At 44.2% G+C, this 22949-nt stretch overlaps 1 protein-coding gene and 1 long non-coding RNA gene across 2 annotated transcripts in view; one reads left to right on the top strand and one right to left on the bottom strand.

Moving 5' to 3' along the window:
• Positions 1 to 1003: 1003 nt before the first annotated feature.
• Positions 1004 to 22949, top strand: part of LOC132762576 (alpha-mannosidase 2C1-like) — a 42570-nt gene continuing 20624 nt past the window's right edge. Inside the window, exons 1-13 of the mRNA XM_067471291.1 lie at positions 1004 to 1165; positions 6262 to 6387; positions 6989 to 7112; positions 7471 to 7541; positions 8786 to 8963; positions 9804 to 9993; positions 10722 to 10828; positions 12297 to 12407; positions 15095 to 15187; positions 17767 to 17883; positions 19156 to 19251; positions 21338 to 21483; positions 22545 to 22668. Coding sequence (XP_067327392.1) covers positions 1047 to 1165; positions 6262 to 6387; positions 6989 to 7112; positions 7471 to 7541; positions 8786 to 8963; positions 9804 to 9993; positions 10722 to 10828; positions 12297 to 12407; positions 15095 to 15187; positions 17767 to 17883; positions 19156 to 19251; positions 21338 to 21483; positions 22545 to 22668 — 1602 coding nt within the window. The 5' untranslated portion in view covers positions 1004 to 1046. The remainder of the gene's footprint in view (positions 1166 to 6261; positions 6388 to 6988; positions 7113 to 7470; positions 7542 to 8785; positions 8964 to 9803; positions 9994 to 10721; positions 10829 to 12296; positions 12408 to 15094; positions 15188 to 17766; positions 17884 to 19155; positions 19252 to 21337; positions 21484 to 22544; positions 22669 to 22949) is intronic.
• On the bottom strand, positions 10801 to 22566 carry LOC137097603 (uncharacterized). The gene is made up of 3 exons (XR_010910296.1): positions 22475 to 22566; positions 18844 to 19364; positions 10801 to 10886 (listed from the first exon to the last, which is right to left on the bottom strand). It is a non-coding gene; the product is annotated as an uncharacterized lncRNA (long non-coding RNA).

The following is a 22949-nucleotide window of genomic DNA, read 5'->3' as shown; positions in this document are numbered from 1 at the left end:
CATAGGGAAGCTGATGAGGAAACACAACATGCACACTATCTACAGACCCACCAAGAAAATCCAACAAATGCTTCGTTCAGCAAAGGACAAGAGGGATCCTCTCACCTCTGCAGGAGTCTACCATGTACCATGCAGCTGTGGACAAGTCTACATAGGGACCACCAAACGCAGCATTACCCAGACACGCATCAAGGAACATGAAAGGCACTGTAAACTACTCCAACCAGAGAAATCAGCCATAGAAGAACACCTGATGAACCAGCCTGGACACAGCATATTATTTGAGAACACAGAAATGCTGGACCACACCAACAACCACCATGTCAGACTACACAGAGAAGCCATTGAAATCCACAAGCATGTGGACAATTTCAACAGAAAGGAAGAGACCATGAAAATGAACAAAATCTGGCTACCAGTATTAAAAAACTGTAAAATTAAAACAGCTAAACAACAGAGAGGAAAAAACCAGGCACAGATTAACACCTCCCAGCAAGAGATTTTCCCAGGCTCAGGCAGGCCTTCAAATGCTAATGAAGGTGATCAGCTAAACATTCACACCTAACTGCAGCAGGGAAGAGCTCCTTGCCCAACCCCAGCCATTCCACAGATATATAAACCCATTTTTCCTACTTCCAACAGACCTCACAACCTCTGAGGAAGCTTGCCATAGATGCAGGCGAAACGTCAGGAGAAATGCCTCTAGAACATGGCTCTATAGCCCAAAAAAACCCACAAGAACCTAGTGATTCCAGCCATGAAAGCCTTCGACAATACAATAAATATAAGAATTATATTTTTACATTACATATAATACTACTAATAGTGTTACAGTATAGTGTCATAGTACAATACAGTAATACATAATACTAATATTGTGCTGTGCTAATAATATAATATACTGTATTATTTCCATCTTGTCTTTCTTTCCCTCCCAAGGGGAAGGGAGGAAGGGGGCGGAACCCTTGTGTCCGGAGGCGGTGTTGCGCGCCGGCTCCTTTTGTGTGCTGCACCGCCAGGGGCCTTCGCTGGTGTTCCCGGAAACCATGGCCGGGTCCGCACTCTCTCCCAAGGCGCCCTTGCTGAAGCACCGCCGGACCACCCTCGAGCGGGCCGAGAAGTTCGTCTCCGAGGCCTACTTCCTGGACTGCAACCTCCGGGGAAGGTGGGCTCGTCCCTCGGCCACAGTCTTCCCCACCTAGGCCATCTCCTCGGGAGAGTTAACGCGGTTCCATCCCGCTCTGGGTCCCGGAAGTGGGAGTGTGGGGAGGCAGCGGCATGCCTGGTCTAGAGAAGGCCGGAAAGCAACTCCCACAACTCCCAGGATTCAGTCGCATGGCGCCGCTCCAGTTGAAGTGGTACCAAACCGCGTTAATTCTCCCGTGTGGATGCACCTCTGGGCTCACCCTCCCCTACAAATGCGCTTTCCTCCCTATCTCCTCTTTGAACTCTGTAACATTTTACCTCGTACATTTGCCTGGTTTTATTATGCAGTTTTAGATTGCTGATTTTATTTGTTATTTCATATTTTGTGAGATATATATATATATATTGTCGTGTCAGGAGCGACTTGAGAAACTGCAAGTTGCTTCTGGCGTGAGAGAATTGGCCGTCTGCAAGGACGTTGCCCAGGGGACGTTGCTCGGATGAATGGATGTTTCTATCATCCTTGTGGGAGGCTTCTCTCATGTCCCCTTTGCATGAGGAGCTGGAGCTGACAGAGGGAGCTCATCCACAAACTTCCAACCTGTCGGTCTTCAGTCCTGCTGGGACAAGGGTTGAACCCATTGCGCCACGGGGGGCTCCTAGCCAGACAAGTGACAAAATGTCATGAATGAAGAGTGGAGACTAGGACGCGGAACAATGGCTTCAAACTACAAGAGAGGAGATTCCATCTGAACATGAGGAAGAACTTCCTGACTGTGAGAGCCGTTCAGCAGTGGAACTCTCTGCCCCGGAGTGTAGTGGAGGCTCCTTCTTTTAAACAGAGGCTGGATGGCCATCTGTCAGGGGTGATTTGAATGCAATATTCCTGCTTCTTGGCAGGGGGTTGGACTGGATGGCCCATGAGGTCTCTTCCAACTCTTCAATTCTATGATTCTATGATTCTTTGCCACCTGGAAAACTGACCTTGGGACAGGGTCAGCCTGATCATTCTTGGAAAGGGTCTTGGAGCCACCACCAAGAAGCCTCTCCTCTTGCTACTGAAGGCCTTCTCCTAAAACTCTTCTGAGAGGCTCATATCAGAGAATACAGTCAGTCAACTAAATATCAAGAAAGGGGACTACTCAAAGGATTCGAACCTGCAATAATAATAATAATAAACCTTTATTTGTACCCCGCTACCATCTCCCGAGGGACTCGGTGCGGCTTACAGTAGGCCGAGACCCAATACAACAATAAACGAGACAACAACAATACAGCAGTAAATAAAACTCAAGCAATAACATTAACATTAACAACACAACGCAATTAAAACCAATGTCAGGGCCAGATGTAAAGGTTAAAATTTAAAAAGCTGGGCATGACCGGGTGAAATGGATAGATATTTTGGAGAATAGGTAGGGCGCGCAGACAGTCCTAGATCTCTAGTAACGTGCATTTGGGACAAAGTGGTTGGAGTTTCCTATTCTGTGAAGGCACACTGAAACAACCACGTTTTCAAGCTCCTAAAGACTGCCAACGTCGGGGCATGCCTGCTATCCTTTGGGAGTGAGTTCCAGAGTCGACGGGCCACCACAGAGAAGGCCCTGTCCCTTGTCCCCACCAATCGCGCTTGCGATGCAGGTGGGATCGTGAGCAGGGCTCTCCGGAAGATCAAAGAGGTCATGTGGGTTCGTATACTGAAATGCGGTCACACTTGTAGGCGGGTCCCAAACCGTTTAGGGCTTTGTAGGTAAGAACCTGCACCTTGTATTGGGACCGGAAAATGAATGGCAGCCGATGGAGCTCCTTAAACAGGAGGGTTGACCACTCCCTGTAAGGAGCACCAGTTAACAATCTGGCCGCCGCCCGTTGAACCAGTTGGAATTTCGGGGCTGTTTTCAAGGGCAGCCCCACATAGAGTGCATTACAGTAGTCTAATCTGGAGGTGACTAAGGCATGGACCACCCTAGCCAGATCCGCCTTCACGAGGTACGGTCGCAGTTGGCGCACGAGTCTTAATTGTGCAAAGGCCCTCCTGGACACCGCCAGCGCCTGAGCTTCAAGCATAAGTGAAGCATAAGTGAAGAGTCAAGGAGGACACCCAGACTGCGGACTTCAGGGGGAGTGTAACCCCGTCCAACACAGGTTGCCACCCTATACCCCGATCCAGTTTACGATCGACCAGGAGGACCTCTGTCTTGTCGGGTTGATCTTCAGCTTGTTCCTCCTCATCCAGACAGCCACAGCGGCCAGGCAGTCGTCTAGCACCCGAGGGGCTTCCTTGGAATTAGGTGGAACAGAGTAGTAGAGCTGCGTGTCATCTGCGTACAGATGGCACCCAACTCCAAAACTGCAATACTTTGTGATGATGTATTTTGTTATTGTGTGTTTATTGTGTTGTATTGTTTTGGGCCTGGCCTCATGTGAGCCGCTCCGAGTCCCCTTCAGGGAGATGGAGGCGGGGTATAAATAAAGTGTATCATTATTATTCATTATTTATTATCTCCCAACACCGAAACAGATTACAAAGGATATTCACGAGAACGGCTTTGACGCTGCCATAGAACATCCGGATTATCTTCTCTGAACGGGATTATCTGGCAGTGTCATCATCATCCTCATCATCATCTTGATTTATAGACTCAGAGAATCCTGGAGTTGGGAGAGGCCATCCAGTCCAACCCCATTCTGCCCAGAAGCAGGAATATTGCATTCAAAGCACCCCTGACAGATGGCCACACAGCCTCTGTTTAAGAGTCTCCAAAGAAGGAGCCTCCACCAGACTCTGGGGCAGAGAGTTCCACTGCTGAACAGCTCTCACAGTCAGGAAGTTCTTAGAATCATAGAATCCTAGAGTTGGAAGAGACCTGGTGGTTCATCCAGTCCAACCCCATTTGGCCAAGAAGCGGGACAATTGTGTTCAAAGCACTCCCGACAGATGGCCACCCAGCCTCTGTTTAAGAGCCTTCAAAGAAGGAGCCTCTACAACACTCTGGGGCAGAGAGTTCCACTGCTGAATGGCTCTCACAGTCAGAAAGTTCTTTCTCATGTTCAGATGGAATCTCCAACTTATGGTCATCTAAAACATCTCTAGATATCTCCAACTTCTGGCCATATCATAGAATCATAGAGTTAGAAAAGACACATGGTGGGCCATCATCCAGTCCAACCCCATTCTGCCAAGAAACAGGAAAATTGCATCCAAAGAACCCTCGACAGATGGCCACACAGCCTCTGTTTAAAAGCCTCCAAAGAAGGAGCCTCCACCACACTACGAGGCAGAGAGTTCCTCTGCTGAACAGCACTTCTCACAATCAGGAAGTTCTTCCTCATGTTCAGATGGAATCTCCAACTTATGGTCATCTAAAACATCTCAAGATATCTCCAACTTACGGCCATATCATAGAGTTAGAAAAGACACATGGTGGGCCATTATCCAGTCCAACCCCATTCTGCCAAGAAACAGGAAAATTGCATTCAAAGCACCCCCGACAGATGGCCATCCAGCGTCTGTTTAAAAGCCTCCAAAGAAGGAGCCTCCACCACACTTGCAGCAGAGGGTTCCTCTGCTGAATGGCTCTCCTTACAGTTAGGAAGCTCTTCCTCATGTTCAGATGGAATCTCCTTTCTTGTAGTTTGAAGCCATGGCTCCTAGTCCTAGTTTTGAGGGCAGCAGAAAACAAGCCTGCTTCCTCTTCCTTATGACATCCTTTCATGTATGTAAACATGGCTCTCATGTCTCCTCTCAACCTTCTCTTCTGCAGGCTAAACACGCCTAGCTCTTTCAAGTGCTCCTCAGAGGGGTTATTCGTGGTCTCCAGACATTTGATCCTTCTAGTTGCCCTCTTCCTCTGCATACCCTCCAGATTGTCAGTATCTCTTTTGAATTGTGGTGCTCAGAACTGGACGTAGTATTCCAGGTAAACAGGCCTCACCAAAGCAAAAGAGAGAGTAGAATCATAGAACCTTAGAGTTGGAGGAGACCTGGGGGGCCATCATCTCGTCCAACCCCATTCTGCCAAGAAGCAGGAATATTGCATTCAGAGCACCCCTGACAGCTGTCATCCAGCCTCTGCTTAAGAGCCTCCAAAGAAGGAGCCTCCACCACACTCCGGGGCAGAGAGTTCCACTGCTGAACAGCTCTCACAGTCAGGACGTTCTTCCTCATGTTCAGATGGAATCTCCAACTTATGGTCATCTAAAACATCTCTAGATATCTCCAACTTGGTATCAGCCGTTGATTGAGGTTCTGGGTTTGAGCCTGCCACTTTTGGACTCTTGCTTGCTGAGGTGTTCCTGTCTCTGTTGATCTTAGGAAGCTATTTCTTGATTTAAGGCATTGCTGGCTGATATCCAAACAGAGGATGGGCCAGAGATGTCACTGTCTTGGTCCTTTCATTGCTGGCTGCTACTTCTCGATGGATGTCAGGGGGTGCAATACCGGCTAGACAGTGTAATTTCTCCAGTGGTGTGGGGTGCAGACATCCTGTGATAATTTGGCATGTCTCATTCAGAGCCACACCCACTGTTTTAACATGGTGAGATGTGTTCCACACTGGGCATGCGTACTCAGCAGCAGAATAGCAAAACACAAGGGCAGATGTCTTCACTGTGTCTAGTTGTGATCCTCAGGTTGTGCCCGTGATATTATCTCTAGCACCCACTTTTTGCTTGACATGATAAATAAATAAAATAAAATAATTATTATTATTATTTGAAACACAAGAAGATGAGTCCACAGCAGACAGGATCACTCTTCTGGCTGTTGTATTGGATCACACGTCGTACACTTCCCAATTGTCTAGGACTGTTGTTGTTGTTGTTGTTGTTGTTATTATTATTTGGATCTACAACAGGCATGGGCCAATTTCAGCCTTCCCTGCAGGTGTTTTGGACTTCAACTCCCAAAATGTCTAGTAGCCTACCGGGCATTAGGAATGATGGGAGTTGAAGTCCAAAACACCTGGAGGGAGAGCCCAAGTTTGCCCATTCCTGCTCTAGAGCGACCAGATAACGTAGTCCCAAACTACAGTATATGGCAGTGTAGACCCAGCCTATGTGTGGCTGCAATATAGAGCTGTATATTATTTAATGATTTATATTATTTAATTCCAGGCTGTTTGGCGACACCTGCTCACTGGCCGCTCTCTCTTGCTTTGAAACCTCTCAACGAATCCCGTACGAGGAAGCCATTCGGCAAGAGTTCAGACCCATCAAAGTCGGGGAGGCTTTTGGTCTGACGTAAGTATTTGTTTAGAGAATAACGACCCGGATACTTCACTTTTGTCACATAGAACCAACTTCCGCCCTCCCTTCAGGTGTCTTGGGCGTCAACTCCCACAATTCCTAACAGCCAGTCGGAATTGTGGGAGTTGAAGTCCAAAAGGAGGGCCGAAGTTGGCCCATGCCTCATTTACACTGTGAAATTATGCACTTTGACACCACTTTAACTGCTACAGTGCAATGCTGTATAACCCTGAGAGTTGTGGTTTAGTGAGGGACTGGCACTCTTGGGCAGAGAAAGCTAAAGACCTTGTGAAGCCGCCGCTCCCGTGCTTCAGTTGCACTTGGCTGAGGCAGTTAAAGTGGTCTCAAACTGCATTCACCCTCCAGTGTAGCTGCACCTTGAGTTTCCCATCATTTTCCTGGCAACCCAGTAATCAAAACGACAATGAGCAATTTTAAGTGTCTGCTTGAAAAAGCAAACAAAATAAAATGGGTAGATTTTGGATTCAACTTAATGCTCAGATCAGTCAAATCGAAGGCCCGTCTCCAGTGCAACGCTTGCCCAATTCTGTATACTGTTTGCCTTTAAAGAGCATCCTTCTGTCCTTTCGCGAAGGTGGCACACCTGCTGGTTCAAAGCCGAGCTCGGTATCCCCGAAGAATGGGCCGGAAAAGAGGTGCACCTTCGTTGGGAGAGCGAAGGAGAAGGAATGGTTTGGAGGGACGGCCAGCCTGTTCAGGTGAGTGACTAATGGGTTGGTTGGTCCTTGTGCTTGGCATTGAGCTCTTTACAGTTCTAGCCCAGCTTCCTGGTCCGAATGCATCTGCCTCTATTTCCCATCCTCTGGGGAGGCCCTGATCTCGCTTCCGTCAACATCGCAAAGGCGTTTGGCGGGGACGAGAGACGGGGCCTTCTCAGTTGTGGCCCCCCGCCTGTGGAACGCTTTTAATTCCACAGAAAGGTGACTAGCCTGCCTTTCTGCTTTGGAAAGAGAGCAGTGAGCAGATTATGAAACAATGGGCTAATTTACACCAGTAGCTGTGTCCCTGGCTCTCTTTCTGTCAGACATATTTTATTGTATTTGTTGTCCTTCTCAGGGCTTGACCACTGAAGGTGAGAAGACCAGCTACATCCTCACCGATAGTCTCACAGAGACAGATCCTCACAGGTGAGCAAGGAAGCCCTCATAGACTTGCAGGTGGATTCCCTTTTGTTTCTTGTTCGTTTGAGGTCCTACTTTCTCCCTGATATGGGGCCCAAGACCTCTTACGGCCCCTCTATAAAGGCACAAGTCAAGTTTTCCCCTTGACATTAAGGCTAGTCGTGTCCGACTCTGGGACTCTGGTGGTCATCTCCATTTCTAAGCCAAAGAGTCGGCGTTGCCCGTAGACACCTCCAAGGTCATGTGGCCAGCATGACTGAATGGAGCACCATTACCTTCCCGCTGGAACAGTATCTATTTATCTACTCACATTTCCATGTTTTCGAACTGCTGGGTTGGCAGAAGCTGGGGCTAACGACGGGAGCTCACCCCGTCCCGCGGAATTAAAACAAAATATAGCAACAGTATTAAAAAAAAACCCAAATAAACTATGGCCAAGAAAAGGTATTTATAAAATACTTCTCATCTGAGAGAGGTCGCCAACCCATCAGGTTTGATTCAAATATAGACCTATTGAAAGAGCTAATTTTGTGCGAGAGTGCGGTCGGTCCCAAGAACCAATCATATGCTGTCGTGGTCTGAATGTCGGATAAAGAATCATAAAGTCATAGAATCCTAAGAGTTGGAAGAGACCACATGGGCCATGTAGTCCAACCAAGCACAATCAAAGCGTCCCTGACAGATGGCCATCCAGCCTCTGTTTAAAAGCTTCCAAGGATGGAGCTTCCACCGGACTCAGAGGCAGAGAGTTCCACTGCTGAACAGCCCTAAGAAGTTCTTCCTCATGTTCAGGTGGAATCTCCTTTCCTGCAGAGGCCAGGGTTTAAACCTTTGCTTGCGCTTCGACTTTGGGCAGGCAAAGGCAAAGCCTCTCTTGCTGAGAAAGCCCCGCGATCAGTGTGCCTTGGAGTGCTGTAAGTCTTGAACAGGCAGGAATATTTTAAATATAGATGTGTTATTGTGATTTTGCATGCTTATATTGTCTTGTTCATTTTATGTTTATGTTGTTTACTTTATGATGTTACTTGGAAACCGCTCTGAGACCCCTCGGGGAGATAGAGCGGTATATAAATAAAGTGTTGTTGTTGTTGTTCTTGTTGTTGTTATCAGTCAGAAATCTGCCTGGAAAGCACACAGCAGCACAACTGCAATCTCAATACCGTTTGAGGGCGGCTGGTTGGGGAAAGTGGTCTCAAGCAGAGGAAGGAGGGTTGCTGACTGTCCCCCCCCCCCCCCCCCCCCATTTGCAGCTTGACGTTGTACGTGGAGGTGGCCTGCAATGGTCTCTTTGGAGCCGGCAAGGAGAGCATGATCGCACCCCCGGATCCGAACAAGACGTTCTCCTTGCGCAGAGCGGAGCTGGCGGTCTACAACAGGGATGTCCACCAACTCCTGCTCGACTTGGAGATCCTTCTTGACATGGCCAAGGTGCACTTCACATTTCGGCAGCTTTTATCGGCAACTGCAGGAGAGATTTTATGAATCCTTCCAGTATTTTCTGTTAGTCAGAGGAGTTCTGTGTGCCAAGTTTGGTTCAGTTCTCTTTGGTGGGGTTGAGAATTCTCTTTGATTGTAGGTAAACTATAAATCCCAACAACTACAGCTCCCAAATGCCAAGGTCTATTTTCCCCAAACTCCAAATGTTCACATTTGGACATATTGAGGATTCGTGCCAAGTTTGGTCCAGATCCATCATTGTTTGTGTCCACAGTGCTCTCTGGATGGAGGTGAATTAGAACTCCCAAACTCAAGGTCAATGCCCACCAAATCCTGTTGGTTCTGGGAGTTCTGTGTGCCAAGTTTGGTTCAATTCCATCATTGATAGAGTTCAGAATGCTCTTTGATTGTATAAATCCCAGAAACTACAATATTTACATGACGATTCATAACAGGAGCAAAATGACATTTATGGAAGTAGCAACGAAAATAATTGTATGCTTGGGGGTCACCACAACTTGAGGAGCTGTGTTAAGGGGCCGCAGCATTAGGAAGGTTGAGAAATACTGCTCTAGCTCAAGTTTAGTATAATTAGTATGGTACAATTAGTATAATTGAAATATAGGGCTTGCTGTTATTTGCAATGTCAGGAATCCCTCTTTCCTGTGTCTTGGAAGAGATCCCAATGAAGATGAGCGTAGTCCTGTAGATGGAAGGCGGTCTAATGAATTAGACGAGGGCTGGAGAACACATGAAACCCAGCTGGATGAGGCCCGATATGTTTACGCTCTGCATTGTCTCGGGTTGCCATTGTCATTCCTTGTTCAACAGCTGCTTGGGGAGGAGAACCAGCGGAGTTTCCAGGCCCTTTACGCAGCCAATCGGATGGTGAACCTTTGCGACGTGACCGACCCTTCGACCTTCCCTGCGGTGCACGAAGTGGCCTGCTCAGTCTTCAGGCAGAAGAATGGGGAGAGCCAGCACACCGTCCATGCCATGGGCCACTGCCATATTGATTCTGGTGAGAGGAATGCTCTAGGGGAAGAGAAATCAGGGATAGGGGACCAGATTTGGGGGCGCACACTGAAGCGAAGGGATCGTTTTTGGGGAAGAACAATGTTCAGACTGAAAAAGAAGAGGACAGAGTGGTTTTTCTCTAAATTTCCTCTATATTTCCAGTGCTATGCATCTTGACATTTAATAATAATAATAATAATAATAATAATAATATCCTGACATATAATAATAATAATAATAATAATAATAATAATAGTAATCTTTATTTATACCCCACCACCATCTCCCCAAAGGGGGCTCAGGGCGGCTTACTATTTCCAGTGCTGTGCATCCTGACATTTAATAATAATAATAATAATAATAATAATAATAATAATAAACTTTATTTATACCCCGCCACTATCTTCCCAAAGGGGACTTGGGGCGGCTTACTATTTTCAGTGCTGTGCATCCTGACATTTAATAATAATAATAATAATAATATCCTGACATTTAATAATAATAATAATAATAATAATAATAATAATAATAATAATCTTTATTTATACCCTGCCTCCATCTCCCCAAAGGGGACTCAGGGTGGCTTACTATTTCCAGTGCTGTTCATCCTGACATTTAATAATAATAATAATAATAATAATATCCTGACATTTAATAATAATAATAATAATAATGCAAACATGTAAACAAAGCAAAAGTACAGCTAACTGAAGCCTGCACTTCTCATCTCAGCCTGGCTGTGGCCTTACGAGGAGACGATTCGTAAATGCGCTCGCAGCTGGATCACGGTTGTTCGGCTCATGGAAAAAAACCCAGAGTTCACCTTTGTGTGCTCACAGGTAGGAATGCCTCTCTTTTATGCCTTTTTAGATGTTATCTATGACATTGAGAAGTTCACTGTGGATGGAATGCAAGAGAGAGAGGGTTCAAGGGTAGGAGAGGATCTCTTTCACACATATTACCAGGTCTAGATTCCCTGATTGGAATCAATAAATAATAATAATAATCATCATCATCATCATCATCATCTTTATTTCTACCCTGCCACCATCTCCCCAAAGGGGACTCGGGGCGGCTTATATGAGGCCAAGCCCAGTAGTGCCATCAATTCTAGGCATATTCCATTAAAATGTCCAAATAGCAGGTAATTGTTTCCCCATTAGCGCAGATTCCTTCCCTATGTATTGATTTATTTGTTCAAATGTTGTACCCTTAATAATTATATGTATTGTTGAAGGCGTTCTTGTCTGGAATCACCTGGGGCTCCAGTGGCGCAGTGGGTTAAACCCACTGAAGACCGACAGGTCGCAGGTTCGAATCCGGGGAGAGGCGGATGAGCTCCCTCTATCAGCTCCAACTCCTCATGCGGGGACATGAGAGAAGCCTCCCACAAGGATGATAAATCATCCAGGCATCCCCTGGGCAACGTCCTTGCAGATGGCCAATTCTCTCACACCAGAAGCGACTTGCATCCTCACTACCTCTGAGGATGCTTGCCAAAATGCAGGCGAAACGTCAGGAGAGAATGCCTCTAGACCATGGCCATACAGCCCAAAAAAACCTACAACAACCCAGACTTACAGTTTCTCAGGTCGCTCCTGACACGACAAAAAACCCCCCAAAAAACGGGTTGCTCTGAGTTTTCTGGATTGTCTGGCCATGTTCCAGAAGCATTCTCTCCTGACATTTCACCCACTTCTATGAGAGGCATTCTCAAAGGTTGTGTAGTCTGTTGGAAACAAGGCAAGTGGGGTTTATATATCTGTGGAATGATGCCCAGGGTGGGAGAAGAACTATGCTAGTTTCTAACAGACCCCTCAACCTATGAGGATGCCTGCCAGAGTTGTGGGCAAAACATCAGGAGAGAATGCTTCTGGAACATGGCCAGACAACCCAGAAAACTCACAGCAACTTCATAGTTATAGTCAGCCATCAACATTGATTGACGTTAGGGCTGCAGAACCCTGCAAAAGTGGGGGAAATGGGAATAAGGAATGACTTGAAATTCCTAGGGAGCGTTGTTCTGTGAACCTCTTGATCCTGCCGTGCAATTCAGTGCTCATAGTTGTGCTAGAAACTTCTACAATAGAGATTCCTCTAGGCACCCTTTGAATCAAATCTGCAAAAGTTGAGCCTGTAAATATGGAGAGGCAATTGCAAATTTATTCAAAGCGCATTGTATGGGAAAGTGATTCAGCGTGACTTGGGTGATTTCTTAGCTTAACGGGTTGGTGCATTTCGGGTGGGTGAAGTGCAGTCTTACTGAGATTATGTATGCGTTACTTTTGGCGGCCGTCTTCCCTCCAGGCCCAGCAGTTTGAATGGGTGAAGGCATGGTATCCTGGATTGTATACTGAGATTCAACATTTTGCCAAAGAAGGGCGTTTCATCCCCGTTGGAGGCACCTGGGTGGAAATGGTGAGGATCCAGGACCCACTTTTGTGGGTGTCACACAGGCTGCTGAGACCAGAGAGAACATCGTATTTTTCCCCTGGGAATTTTCTAGGTCCTCTTTCTAGAAAATTGTTGTAGTTTATCCTTCGATGTTTCTGGGGATTCTTGGCCTGCAAGTCGGCAGGAGATTTTAAGTCCTGGAACGGAGTGGTCTCTGCGCCCAGTCTCTCATGAAGGCCACATTCCAGAGAGGGGCCCAGATGTGGGCGAGGGTTGCACTCCAGGACAGGAATAACCCTCTGACTGTAAAACACCACACGTTGAATAGGAAAACAATCCTTTTATTGAAGATAAGTAAAAACAGCAAAGTAAAGACAAACACTTTAAAGGAATAGGTAAATCCAATTAGGTAAGAAGATAAGCAGGAACAAATCAGTCCAAGGTAGAGTTCAGCAATGCCAAAAAATAAAGTCCACAACTCTAACAAAATCCAAAAAAACAGGAAACATTGATCCAAGGCATGAGCAGGTAATCCCAAGAGACAAAACTCTGACCAGGAAACAAGAAATCTTTTAAGCATGAATCTTCCAAGCAAGGCTTCTCTACGTCGAGGACAAGAACTAAACGATGCTTCATCTGACTGTATTTTCCATGCTTGGAAATTTTAAGTCTTTCCAAGCACTCAGAATCTGGTTTCACTTTCCTTGAGCGGCCCATATCTTTTTCTCTTGAAGCCTGCCAGAACACCGAAGGCCTTGCTCGGCTTGTCTGTTTTGACTAATTTCCGCCCGCCTATCTATATGTGCATTAGTTCCTGCAGGTTGTTTTCCACCCCCAAATCCTGTTTTCTGAGTTGTTTTCCACCCCCAAATCCTGTTTTCTGAGTTGTTTTCAAACCCCAAATCCTGTTTTCTGAGTTGTTTTCAAGCCCAAAATCCTGTTTTCTGAGTTGTTTTCAAGCCCCAAATCCTGTTTTCTGAGTTGTTTTCAAGCCACAAATCCTGGGAACTCTCTGGGTGCAATTCAGGGAGTAAACCATCATCCCTATACCCAGTAGGAATGTTCTCATGGGAAACTACACTTTGAACAGGTGTCTCTCTGTCATTCTCTGCATCAATATCACTGACCAAACCATTGCCATCTTGAACCTCATTGACATCATTCCCCGCATCCAAAGTACCCTGATCCTGAAACACAATCACAGGCTGAACGCCAACAGTGAGAAGGAGATATGATAGCCATGTATAAATATGTTAGAGGAAGCCACAGGGAGGAGGGAGCAAGCTTGTTTTCTGCTTCCTTGGAGACTAGGACGCGGAACAATGGATTCAAACTACAAGAGAGGAGATTCCATCTGAACATGAGGAAGAACTTCCTGACTGTGAGAGCCGTTCAGCAGTGGAACTCTCTACCCTGGAGTGTGGTGGAGGCTCCTTCTTTGGAAGCTTTTAAACAGGGGCTGGATGGCCATCTGTCAGGGGTGATTTGAGTGCAATGTTCCTGCTTCTTGGCAGAATGGGGTTGGACTGGATGGCCCATGAGGTCTCTTCCAACTCTTTGATTCTATGATTCTATGATTCTAAGCCCTTCAGTGGAAAGCAAGGCCAGAGTCAGAAAGGAGCTCAGAGGATGAGATTCCAGGTGGATGGTGTGTCGATAGATAGGAGATTTACATTCTGTGAACATAGAGCTGCTCAACAGAGTTTGCCAAGGTCAGAGCGCTTGTTCGCCAGAAAGTCGCTATCCGTTTCTCAAGGGAGAAGGCATGATTTTCTGTCAAGAGGGCTTTTTCGGCAGTCTGGTCAATGTTGATGTTTGAGGAGACATCTCTTGCCAAGTCAAACCTTCTAAGGGATTTCCAGTTCCATGTTTCCTGTTTATTTTTTTTCTATTTTTTCCTCTATTTTTTTCTTTTTCTCTTCTCTCTCTCTCTCTCTCTCACTAAAAATTCTTCCTTTTTCCCTTACTTTCCTATTGCTTCCAAATTTCCATGCTTCCTAATTTCAAAAGTTATTCTTTTTTTTTAACTAGATTTTTTATTATCCACAAAGGGAAAAAAGTATTTAGATTTTTTACAGAAAAAGTGTGGGAACATTGAAACAATAGGAAAGTAAGGGGAAAAGGAAGAATTTTTAGAGAGAGAAAGAGAAAGAAAAAAGAGAAAAAGAAAAAAATAGAGGAAAAAAATAGAAAAAAGAGTCCCATTGACTTCCAATCTTTGCCACTTCAGTTCATCCTTTTCTTTCATTATAAATTCAAAAATCCATGTGTATTTATAAAAAACAAAACATAAAAAAGAATACAGAAGAGTCTCTACTTGAATTTTAACTTTATAGTTCTTTTTCGTATTCCTCGACCAGACTCCAGTCAGTCCTTTTAATTGGACTTCCCAAAATATTCTTCAAAAGGAATGTCAGTTTGTCCATGTCTCTAATTTCTCTTAGTTTACGTAACCAATCCTCAATCTCTGGTATTTTGTCCAATTTCCCAAGTTTGGCATAGGAAATTCTCGCCACCGTTATCATATAGGGAAAAGGAATGTCCTGGTTATGATTCCTGGCTTTCGATGCGTGGTGTTAAACACAGGGGTGTTTCCAAGAGAAAGGACCCTAGAGTCACCCTGGAAGGCATCCCAGACGTGGGGAGAGACAGGGGAGTGACAGGCTTGTCCCTTCTCTGGAAGACGGTGTGTGTTTGTGAATCCTTTTCAGGACGGGAACCTTCCAAGCGGGGAATCCATGGTGCGCCAGTTCCTGCAAGGACAGAGGTTCTTCCACCAAGAGTTTGGCAAGATGTGCTTGGAGGTACGGGACTGGTGCATTATTTTTAATTTTTTAATTATTACCTTTGGCCCAGCCATAGGTTTTTAAATGTTATTGCGTTATTGTTGATGTTATTGTATTATTGTTATTGTTGTTTTTTGCTGATGTATTATGGGCTCGACCTCAGGTAAGCCGCACCAAGTCCCTTGGGGAGATGGTAGCAGGGTACAAATAAAGTTTTTAAAAAAATTATTATTATTATTATTATTATTATTATTATTATTATTATTATTATTAAGGAATGCAGTTTGAGATCACTTTAAGTGTCCTGGCCCGTTGCTATGGAACCCTGGGATTTATGATTTGGTGAGGCTCTTTCACTCTTTGTAAGAAGAAGCCAAAGACCTTGTAAAACTACAGCTGCCATGGCTTTATTTACAGTATTTATTTACTTTTTAAATATGATTTTTATTGAGTGTTTTCTGAAGTTACAGGGAAAGTGGGGGAATATTTCCAAGGAGATAGGACAGTAGGAAAGGATAATTATGACAAGAAAGAAAAGGAAAAAGAAAAAAAAGATAAAAAATTATATAAAAATATTTAGTTCTTCTTGACTTCCTGGGTATCGTTATTTGGGGTGTCTTCCTTTTCTTTCTTTTTTTTCTTCTTCTTCGTTTATACAGTTTCTCTCCTTCTTTCGCTTGAGGTCCAGTCCAGTTATTTTAAATTATTATCTTAAAATTCTTCTTTTTTTAAGTATTCTGTAACTTTTTCCCAATTTGTTTCCTTTATCGGTGTATCTTTATGTCTAGATGGTAGATATGTGAGTCTGTCCATGTTTCTTATATCAAGTATTTTTTGTGTCCATTCTTCTATATCTGGTATTTTCTCTAATTAGCATATTCTAGCAGCTGTTGTTAGTAAAAATAATAATTTGTCTGTATATTTATCCATTTTTTGTTTCGTCATTCCCAATAAGAATCGTTCCGGTTTTAGAGATATTTTTATGTCTAGCATTTTCTGTATTGTCTCTTTTATCTTCTTCCAATAGATTACTGCTCTTTCGCAGGTCCACCACATATGGTAGAAAGTTCCCTCTTTTTTCCTGCATTTCCTGCATTCTGTATTTACATTTTTATAACATTTTCCTAATTTATGCGGTGTTATATACCATCTATAATAAATTTTAATCCAATTTTCTTTTAGGTCAGTTGCACATGAATATTTTAATTTTTTAGACCAAATTTCATCCCATTCCTCTTTCTTTATTTTCCTTCCTATATTTTCGTTCCATCTCTTCATGTAAGCGTTTTCTTCTTTTCTTTCTTTGTTCCATTCTTGTAGGTTTTTTATATATCTTCGTTATTATCTTTTTTTCTGTTTGTATTATCGAATCCCAAAAAGTCTTTTGTTCCGCAAAACCCAATCTTTCGTCTTTTTTGAAGCATTCCCAAATCTGTCTGTACTGGAACCATGAGATTTTATCATTTGTTTCTTTCATTTTTTCTTGCGATTTTAAAATTATCCTTCTTTTTTCTTTTTTAATAAGTCTTTATATTTTGGCCAATTGTTCCAGCCCAGTTCTAACGGGGATATCCATTGTGGAGTTTTTTCGCATATTTTCTTTTTATATTTTTCCCAGATTTTGTAGATTGCCGGCCTAATAAAATGGTTACCTTTTTTTCCTTTTTTCACTCCTTTGTACCATATATATTGATGCCATCTGGCTCTCAAGTCAACTCCTTCCAAGTTTAACAGTTTTTCATCTTCCAATTTTGCCCATTCTCTTGTCCACACTAGTATTTATTTACAGTATTTATATACTGCCTTTCTCACCCCTTGGGGGGGACTCAGAGTGGTTCCATAACGTTGCGTCATGGCAGTTAAAGTGGTGTCCAACTGCACTCATTCTGCAGTCTGGAAATAATAATAATAATAATAATAATAATAATAATAATAATAATCCTTTATTTATACCCCGCTACCATCTCCCCAAGGGACTCGGTGCAGCTTACAAGAGACCGAGCCCAAAATACATCAGAACAAAAACACAACCACAACAATACAATACAACAATAAATAACTCATTGCAAAGCAAAAACAATAACAAAATATCGCGACACAATTTAAAAAACCTGGCAGGGCCAAATGTAAAGGTTAAAAACATTTTAAAAATGCTGGGCATGACAAGGATGGATATTTTGGGGGGTAAGTGGGTGTGCAGACAATTCTAACTCTCTCGTAAAGTGCATTTGGGACATATTGCTTGGGATTCCTTAATCTGGGAAGGCACACTGGAACATCCATGTTTTCATGCTCCTTCTGAAGACTGCCAGAGTTGGGGAGTGCCTGATGTCCTTGGGGAGGGAGTTCCAGGCCAGAAACAGGCCAGAAATCTTGTTGGTTTGTTTTTAAATTGTGTGTGTGCGTGTGTGTCTGATATTTCTGGCCATAACATGTTGTCTGCATTCAGGAAGGGGAGTTTCTTCCTTCTGTGCTTCCCTGGGGAGCTTTTCTGACAGCATTTGGCCACTTTTGCAGGTCCAGGGACCCCGGCAAGGGTCAGCGATGTGCTGTTGTTCTTAGCGATGTCTTGACCTGCTCTTTTCCTCCCTTCTCAGTTCTGGCTGCCGGACACCTTTGGCTACTCAGCACAACTGCCCCAAATGATGCGCGGGTCTGGAATCTGCCGTTTCTTGACCCAGAAGCTCAGCTGGAACCTGGTGAACACTTTCCCTGTGAGTTACGCAGGAAGCCAGGAGCTGGGCGGGAGAGCTAGAGATCATCAATCACAGCTCATGGGATGTCATAGAGACCCGACTATAACAGGGGGTGTTAAATAGGTCAGTTAGGAAGAGTGGAATGGAGGAGATCTGAGTTAGGATTTGGGAGGCCAAGGGTGTGGAAGGAGTTGGTTTGAAAACAGCGGGTTACGTTGCACTGTCTGTGATTTTGGAAAAATGGCATTCATAACCTTTGGGGAAAGGAAAAATGATGTCATATCCTTTTGGCAAATGCGAATCTCCATGAACATCTGGAGACCACCTTTTGAAAACCACGAATCAAGGAAAGGCCTTGTTAGAAGTCAACCCTTTTGAAAAAGTGATGTTCGCAAACATTCATGTAATGGCACATGGATCACTCAGCTGTTAAACCGATAAACCGCTTTTCTGTGTACGAACCCACACGATCTCTTCGCTCATCTGGAGAGGCCCTGCTCACGCTCCCACCTCCTTTGCAGGCGCGATTGTTGAGGACTGTGCCTGGAGCAAACTTTTGTTGAGAGGTAATTAGATGTCCCTGCCTGCTTCCTCTCTGTTGTTGTGCTGTTGCAATTTTTTACTACTGGTAGCCAGTACCAATAGCACAACAACAGAGAGGAAGCAGGCAGGGACATCTCTCAACAAAGGTTTGCTCCAGGCACAGTCAGCCCATTTTATTCTAATCAAGGTGGTCAGTTGAAACATTCACACCTAGCTCCAGCAGACAAGAGTCCTTTGTCCCACCCTGGTCATTCCACAGATATATAAACCCTTTTTCCTAGTTCCAACAGACCTCATTACCTCTGAGGATGCTTGCCATAGATGCAGGCGAAACGTCAGGAGAGAATGCCTCTAGACCATGGCCATACAGCCCGAAAAAACCTACAACAACCCATTATTATTATTATTATTATTTCTCATGCAATCACTACTCACTGTTTCCATTTTTTGCATCTTTATCTGGGTGTTGCAATTCAGCAAGGAAGACCGGCCTTGCCTTCATTCCCATATTGTCCGTGGCAGCGGTCAACTTGAGCTCAGACTCAGGAAGGGCTTGTAAAGGGCAAAAGAGCCAAGTGGATGGAAGAAGTGGAGAGTCCCCTGGTTCCCTCACACTGTGCTTCTTTGAGTTCCTAAACCTTATTTTTGCCCCTCAACTCCTGGAACATTCCAGCCAGGGTGGGCAATGGGGGGCTGCAGGAAGCGCTCGTGAGGTCAAGCTCTTCATTGGGGGTCTTTTCCTTGCAGCACAATACCTTCCTTTGGGAAGGCCTTGACGGGTCTCAGGTGCTGGCTCACTTCCCGCCTGCAGATTCCTACGGGCTGTCCGGTCGTGTGGAGGAGGTACGTGAAGGCGGAGGTCTTGTGCCTCCTTTCCCAAAGACTTCCTTCCGCGGTGGGGGGTGTAAGGCAGTGCGGCCCCCGCTCGCAGGCAGGCAGGAGGAAAGGGAGACGCCCTAGAACGGTATGCAAAAGGTCAATAGGTATGGTAGGCCTTCTTCCCATTGCTCAATCCAACTAAAAAGTGTATTGTTTATTGATTAATTGTATTGTTTATTTGGTTATTGCTTGTTTTATGGATGTGTTGTTGGGCTTGGCCTCATGTAAGCCGCTCTGAGTCCCTTGGGGAGATGGTGGCGGGGTATAAATAAAGTATTATTATTATTATTATTATTATTATTAAACCCAAGGCATCAATGGGGATTAAGAGCCAGTTGACCATTGATTCGAGTTGAGACTCACTCCTGCACAAAATCATGTCAAAGGTGGGTGAAGCTACCTTCAGATTACACGCATAAGGTGCTGATAAAACATAAGTGAATTTCATGTCTAGGCTTGGGCGATCAAGAAAAATTTTGGTTCTAAACTTGCTTCGTTTCTAGGGGGTGCCAGCGTTTCGAATTTCAGAGGACTTCCAAAATGTATGATTTCAAAATTTCAATATTTACAAAATTTTGTAAATCTACGAATCGATTTGTTAATGGCGGACACGATTGCGCAATACGCGCAATACGTGAAAAAAACCTCCAAACAGGACAGGGGGAACTTCTGAAGCTTCCCTCTCCTTCTGTTGTTGACTGTTGGTGATAAAACTAACAACTAACCAAAACCAAACTCCAGTCTTTAAAACGCTTTAAAATGGCTTGTCTTCACCCAGCTAAACGTCTTCTTCCTGGCCCAACAGTTTGAAACTATTATTATTATTATTATTATTATTATTATTAAGAATGGATGGCCATCTGTCAAGGGTGCTTTAATTTTGCATTCCCTGCATGAAGGCAGAAGGGGGTTTGTGATTATTATTATTATTATTATTATTATTATTATTATTGAGAAGCATCTTCAAACAGGAATAGAGAATTCCTCCCTCCTCTCTCTCTCTCTCCTCTCTCCTTCTCCAAGGTTAAAACTATTATTATTATTATTATTATTATTAAGAATGGATGGCCATCTTTCAGGGGTGCTTTAATTGTGCATTCCCTGCATGAAGGCAGAAGGGGGTTTGTGATAATAATAATAATAATAATAATAATAATAATAATAATTATTATTATTATTATTATTATTATTATTGAGAAGCATCTTCAAACAGGAATAGAGAATTCCCCCCTCCTCTCTCTCTCTCTCCTCTCTCCTTCTCCAAGGTTAAAACTATTATTATTATTATTATCACAAACCCCCTTCTGCCTTCATGCAGGGAATGCACAATCAAAGCACCTCTGAAAGATGGCCATCCATTCTTAATAACAATAACAACAACAACAATAATAATAATAATAATAATAATATAAGGCTAATGTTTACCTGTCCAAACGTATCTCTCTCTCTCCATGGTCTGCTTCAGAGGCTGAGATCGTCAGGGGAAGCCCTGCTCTCGGTCTCGCAAGCACGGCTGGTGGGGACAAGAGACAGGGCCTTCTTAGTGGTGGCCCCTCGCCTATGGAACTCCCTCCCCAGTGACATTAGCTCTGCCCCCTCCCTCCTGACCTTCAGGGGAAAAAAACCTGAAAACATGGCTGTAGGATCAGGCTTTTGTCCAGTCGTGCAATATGAGACTACAAACTCATATAACGATGACTCGGACCGGCCCTGGAATACCCTTTGGATCATGTGATTTTAATTTATCTTTTTGTGCTATGTTTTCAATGGGTTTAGTTTTAACATTTTTGTTTATTTACCAATGTGTTAATAATATGGCATGGAATTGTTGCCTTTGTAAGGCGGCCCCGAGTCCCCTTGAGAAGGGGCGGGATATAAATATGGTACATAAATAAATGAAAACCCCCAAATCCAAGTATTTGCTTTGCAAAGCATCCCAATGAGGGGGGGGGGGCTCCCAGGGCGGGGCCAGAATGGCCGAGTTTTGGGCTGGAAAAGTGTTGCGAGGCAAACGTGCTGGCATCGCTTTCGTGTGGCCTCTTTTTCCTAGATGTTAAAAACGGTGAGAAATAACCGAGACAAGGGCCGCGTGAACCACAGCGCCGCCCTCTTTGGATTTGGAGACGGCGGTGGCGGCCCAACGCAGGACATGCTGGACCGGTTGCAAAGGATGAAGGATGTGGATGGCTTGCCCAGGTTGGTCCCACTGTTTTTAATTGTGTGTTGTCTTATTGATAATGTTGTGTATTTTATTGTTTATGTTTTTTAATTGCTTATATTGTTATTATTGCTTGTATTGTTGTGTTTGGGCTCGACCTCATGTAAGCCGCACCGAGTCCCTTGGGGAGATGGTAGTGGGGTACAAATAAAGTATTATTATTATTATTATTATTATTATTAAGGAATGCAGTTATAATAATAATAATTATATTATTATTATTATTATTATTATTATTATTATTATTATGTCCTCCACACAAACATTACTCCTTTTGAAACAGCTACGGTCCGGGCTATGGAATCGTAGAGTTGGATGAGACCCCAAGGACCATCCAAGCAACCCCATTTTGCCACACTCAAAGCCCTCCCGACAGATGGCCATCCAGCCTCGGTTGAAATTCTCCAAAGAAGGAGGCTCCACCAGTCAGAAAGACCGTTATCGTCCTATCCCTAAGTTTTAAGGTCCGCTGGAGAAAGCGGAAGAGGCTTCCTGCTCACAAAAATATCACAGTTTCTCGCCCACAGAAAAATTCAGGACATTTGAATATCAGGAGATATTCCTGATGTTCCAGCATTATTTTCAATTTTAATTTTACATTTGGCCTCCCCACAATTTTAATTGTATGTTGTCTTAGTGTTAATGTTTCATTATTTTATTGTCCATGATTTATTTTTAATTGCTTGTATTGTTGTTGTTATTGCTTGTATTGTTGTATTTGTTGTATTTGTTGTTGTATTTGGGCTCATGTAAGCCGCACCGAGTCCCTTGGGGAGCTGATAGCGGGGTACAAATAAAGTGTTGTTGTTGTTGTTATTATTATTATTATTATTATTATACTACAGTGAGATTAGACTACTTTAGTTTATGGTCCTGGCACAACGTATTTCAGAATAAGTATCCAAATATCCTATTTTTATTGGTCACAGAAGTATGGGGGGGTGGGGGACAGAGTGGGCTGTGTGTTACCTGCGAACCCACTCGATTCCTGTCGTCCTTCTCGTCGCTTTCCCCCAAACGGCGTCTTTCTGCCTTACAGGGTGCAGATGTCGTCCCCGGACCGGCTGTTCTCTTCTCTGGAGAAGGAGAAGGCCCAGCTCTGCACCTGGGTGGGAGAATTGTTCCTGGAGCTCCATAACGGCACATATACCACCCACGGGCAGGTGAGTCAAGGTCAAGCTTTCCCCTTGACATTCAGTCCAGCAGTGCCTGACTCTGGGGCTCATCTCCATTTCTAAGCGGAAGAGTCAGCGTTGCCCATAGACACCTCCAAGGTCATGTGGCCACTGGCAGGACTGCGTGGAGTGCCGTTACCTTCCTGCAGAAGTGATGCCTATTTTTTATTAATATTTATTAAGGTTTTTCTGAAATACGCTTAAAAGAGGGGGAACATATCAGGTGTATAGGAAAGTAGGAGTGGGTAATGGGGGAAGGTGGGTAGATA

Source organism: Anolis sagrei, chromosome 9, assembly GCF_037176765.1.
Source record: "Anolis sagrei isolate rAnoSag1 chromosome 9, rAnoSag1.mat, whole genome shotgun sequence".
NCBI lineage: Eukaryota > Metazoa > Chordata > Lepidosauria > Squamata > Dactyloidae > Anolis > Anolis sagrei.
This window is presented reverse-complemented; position numbering and strand designations above follow the sequence as displayed.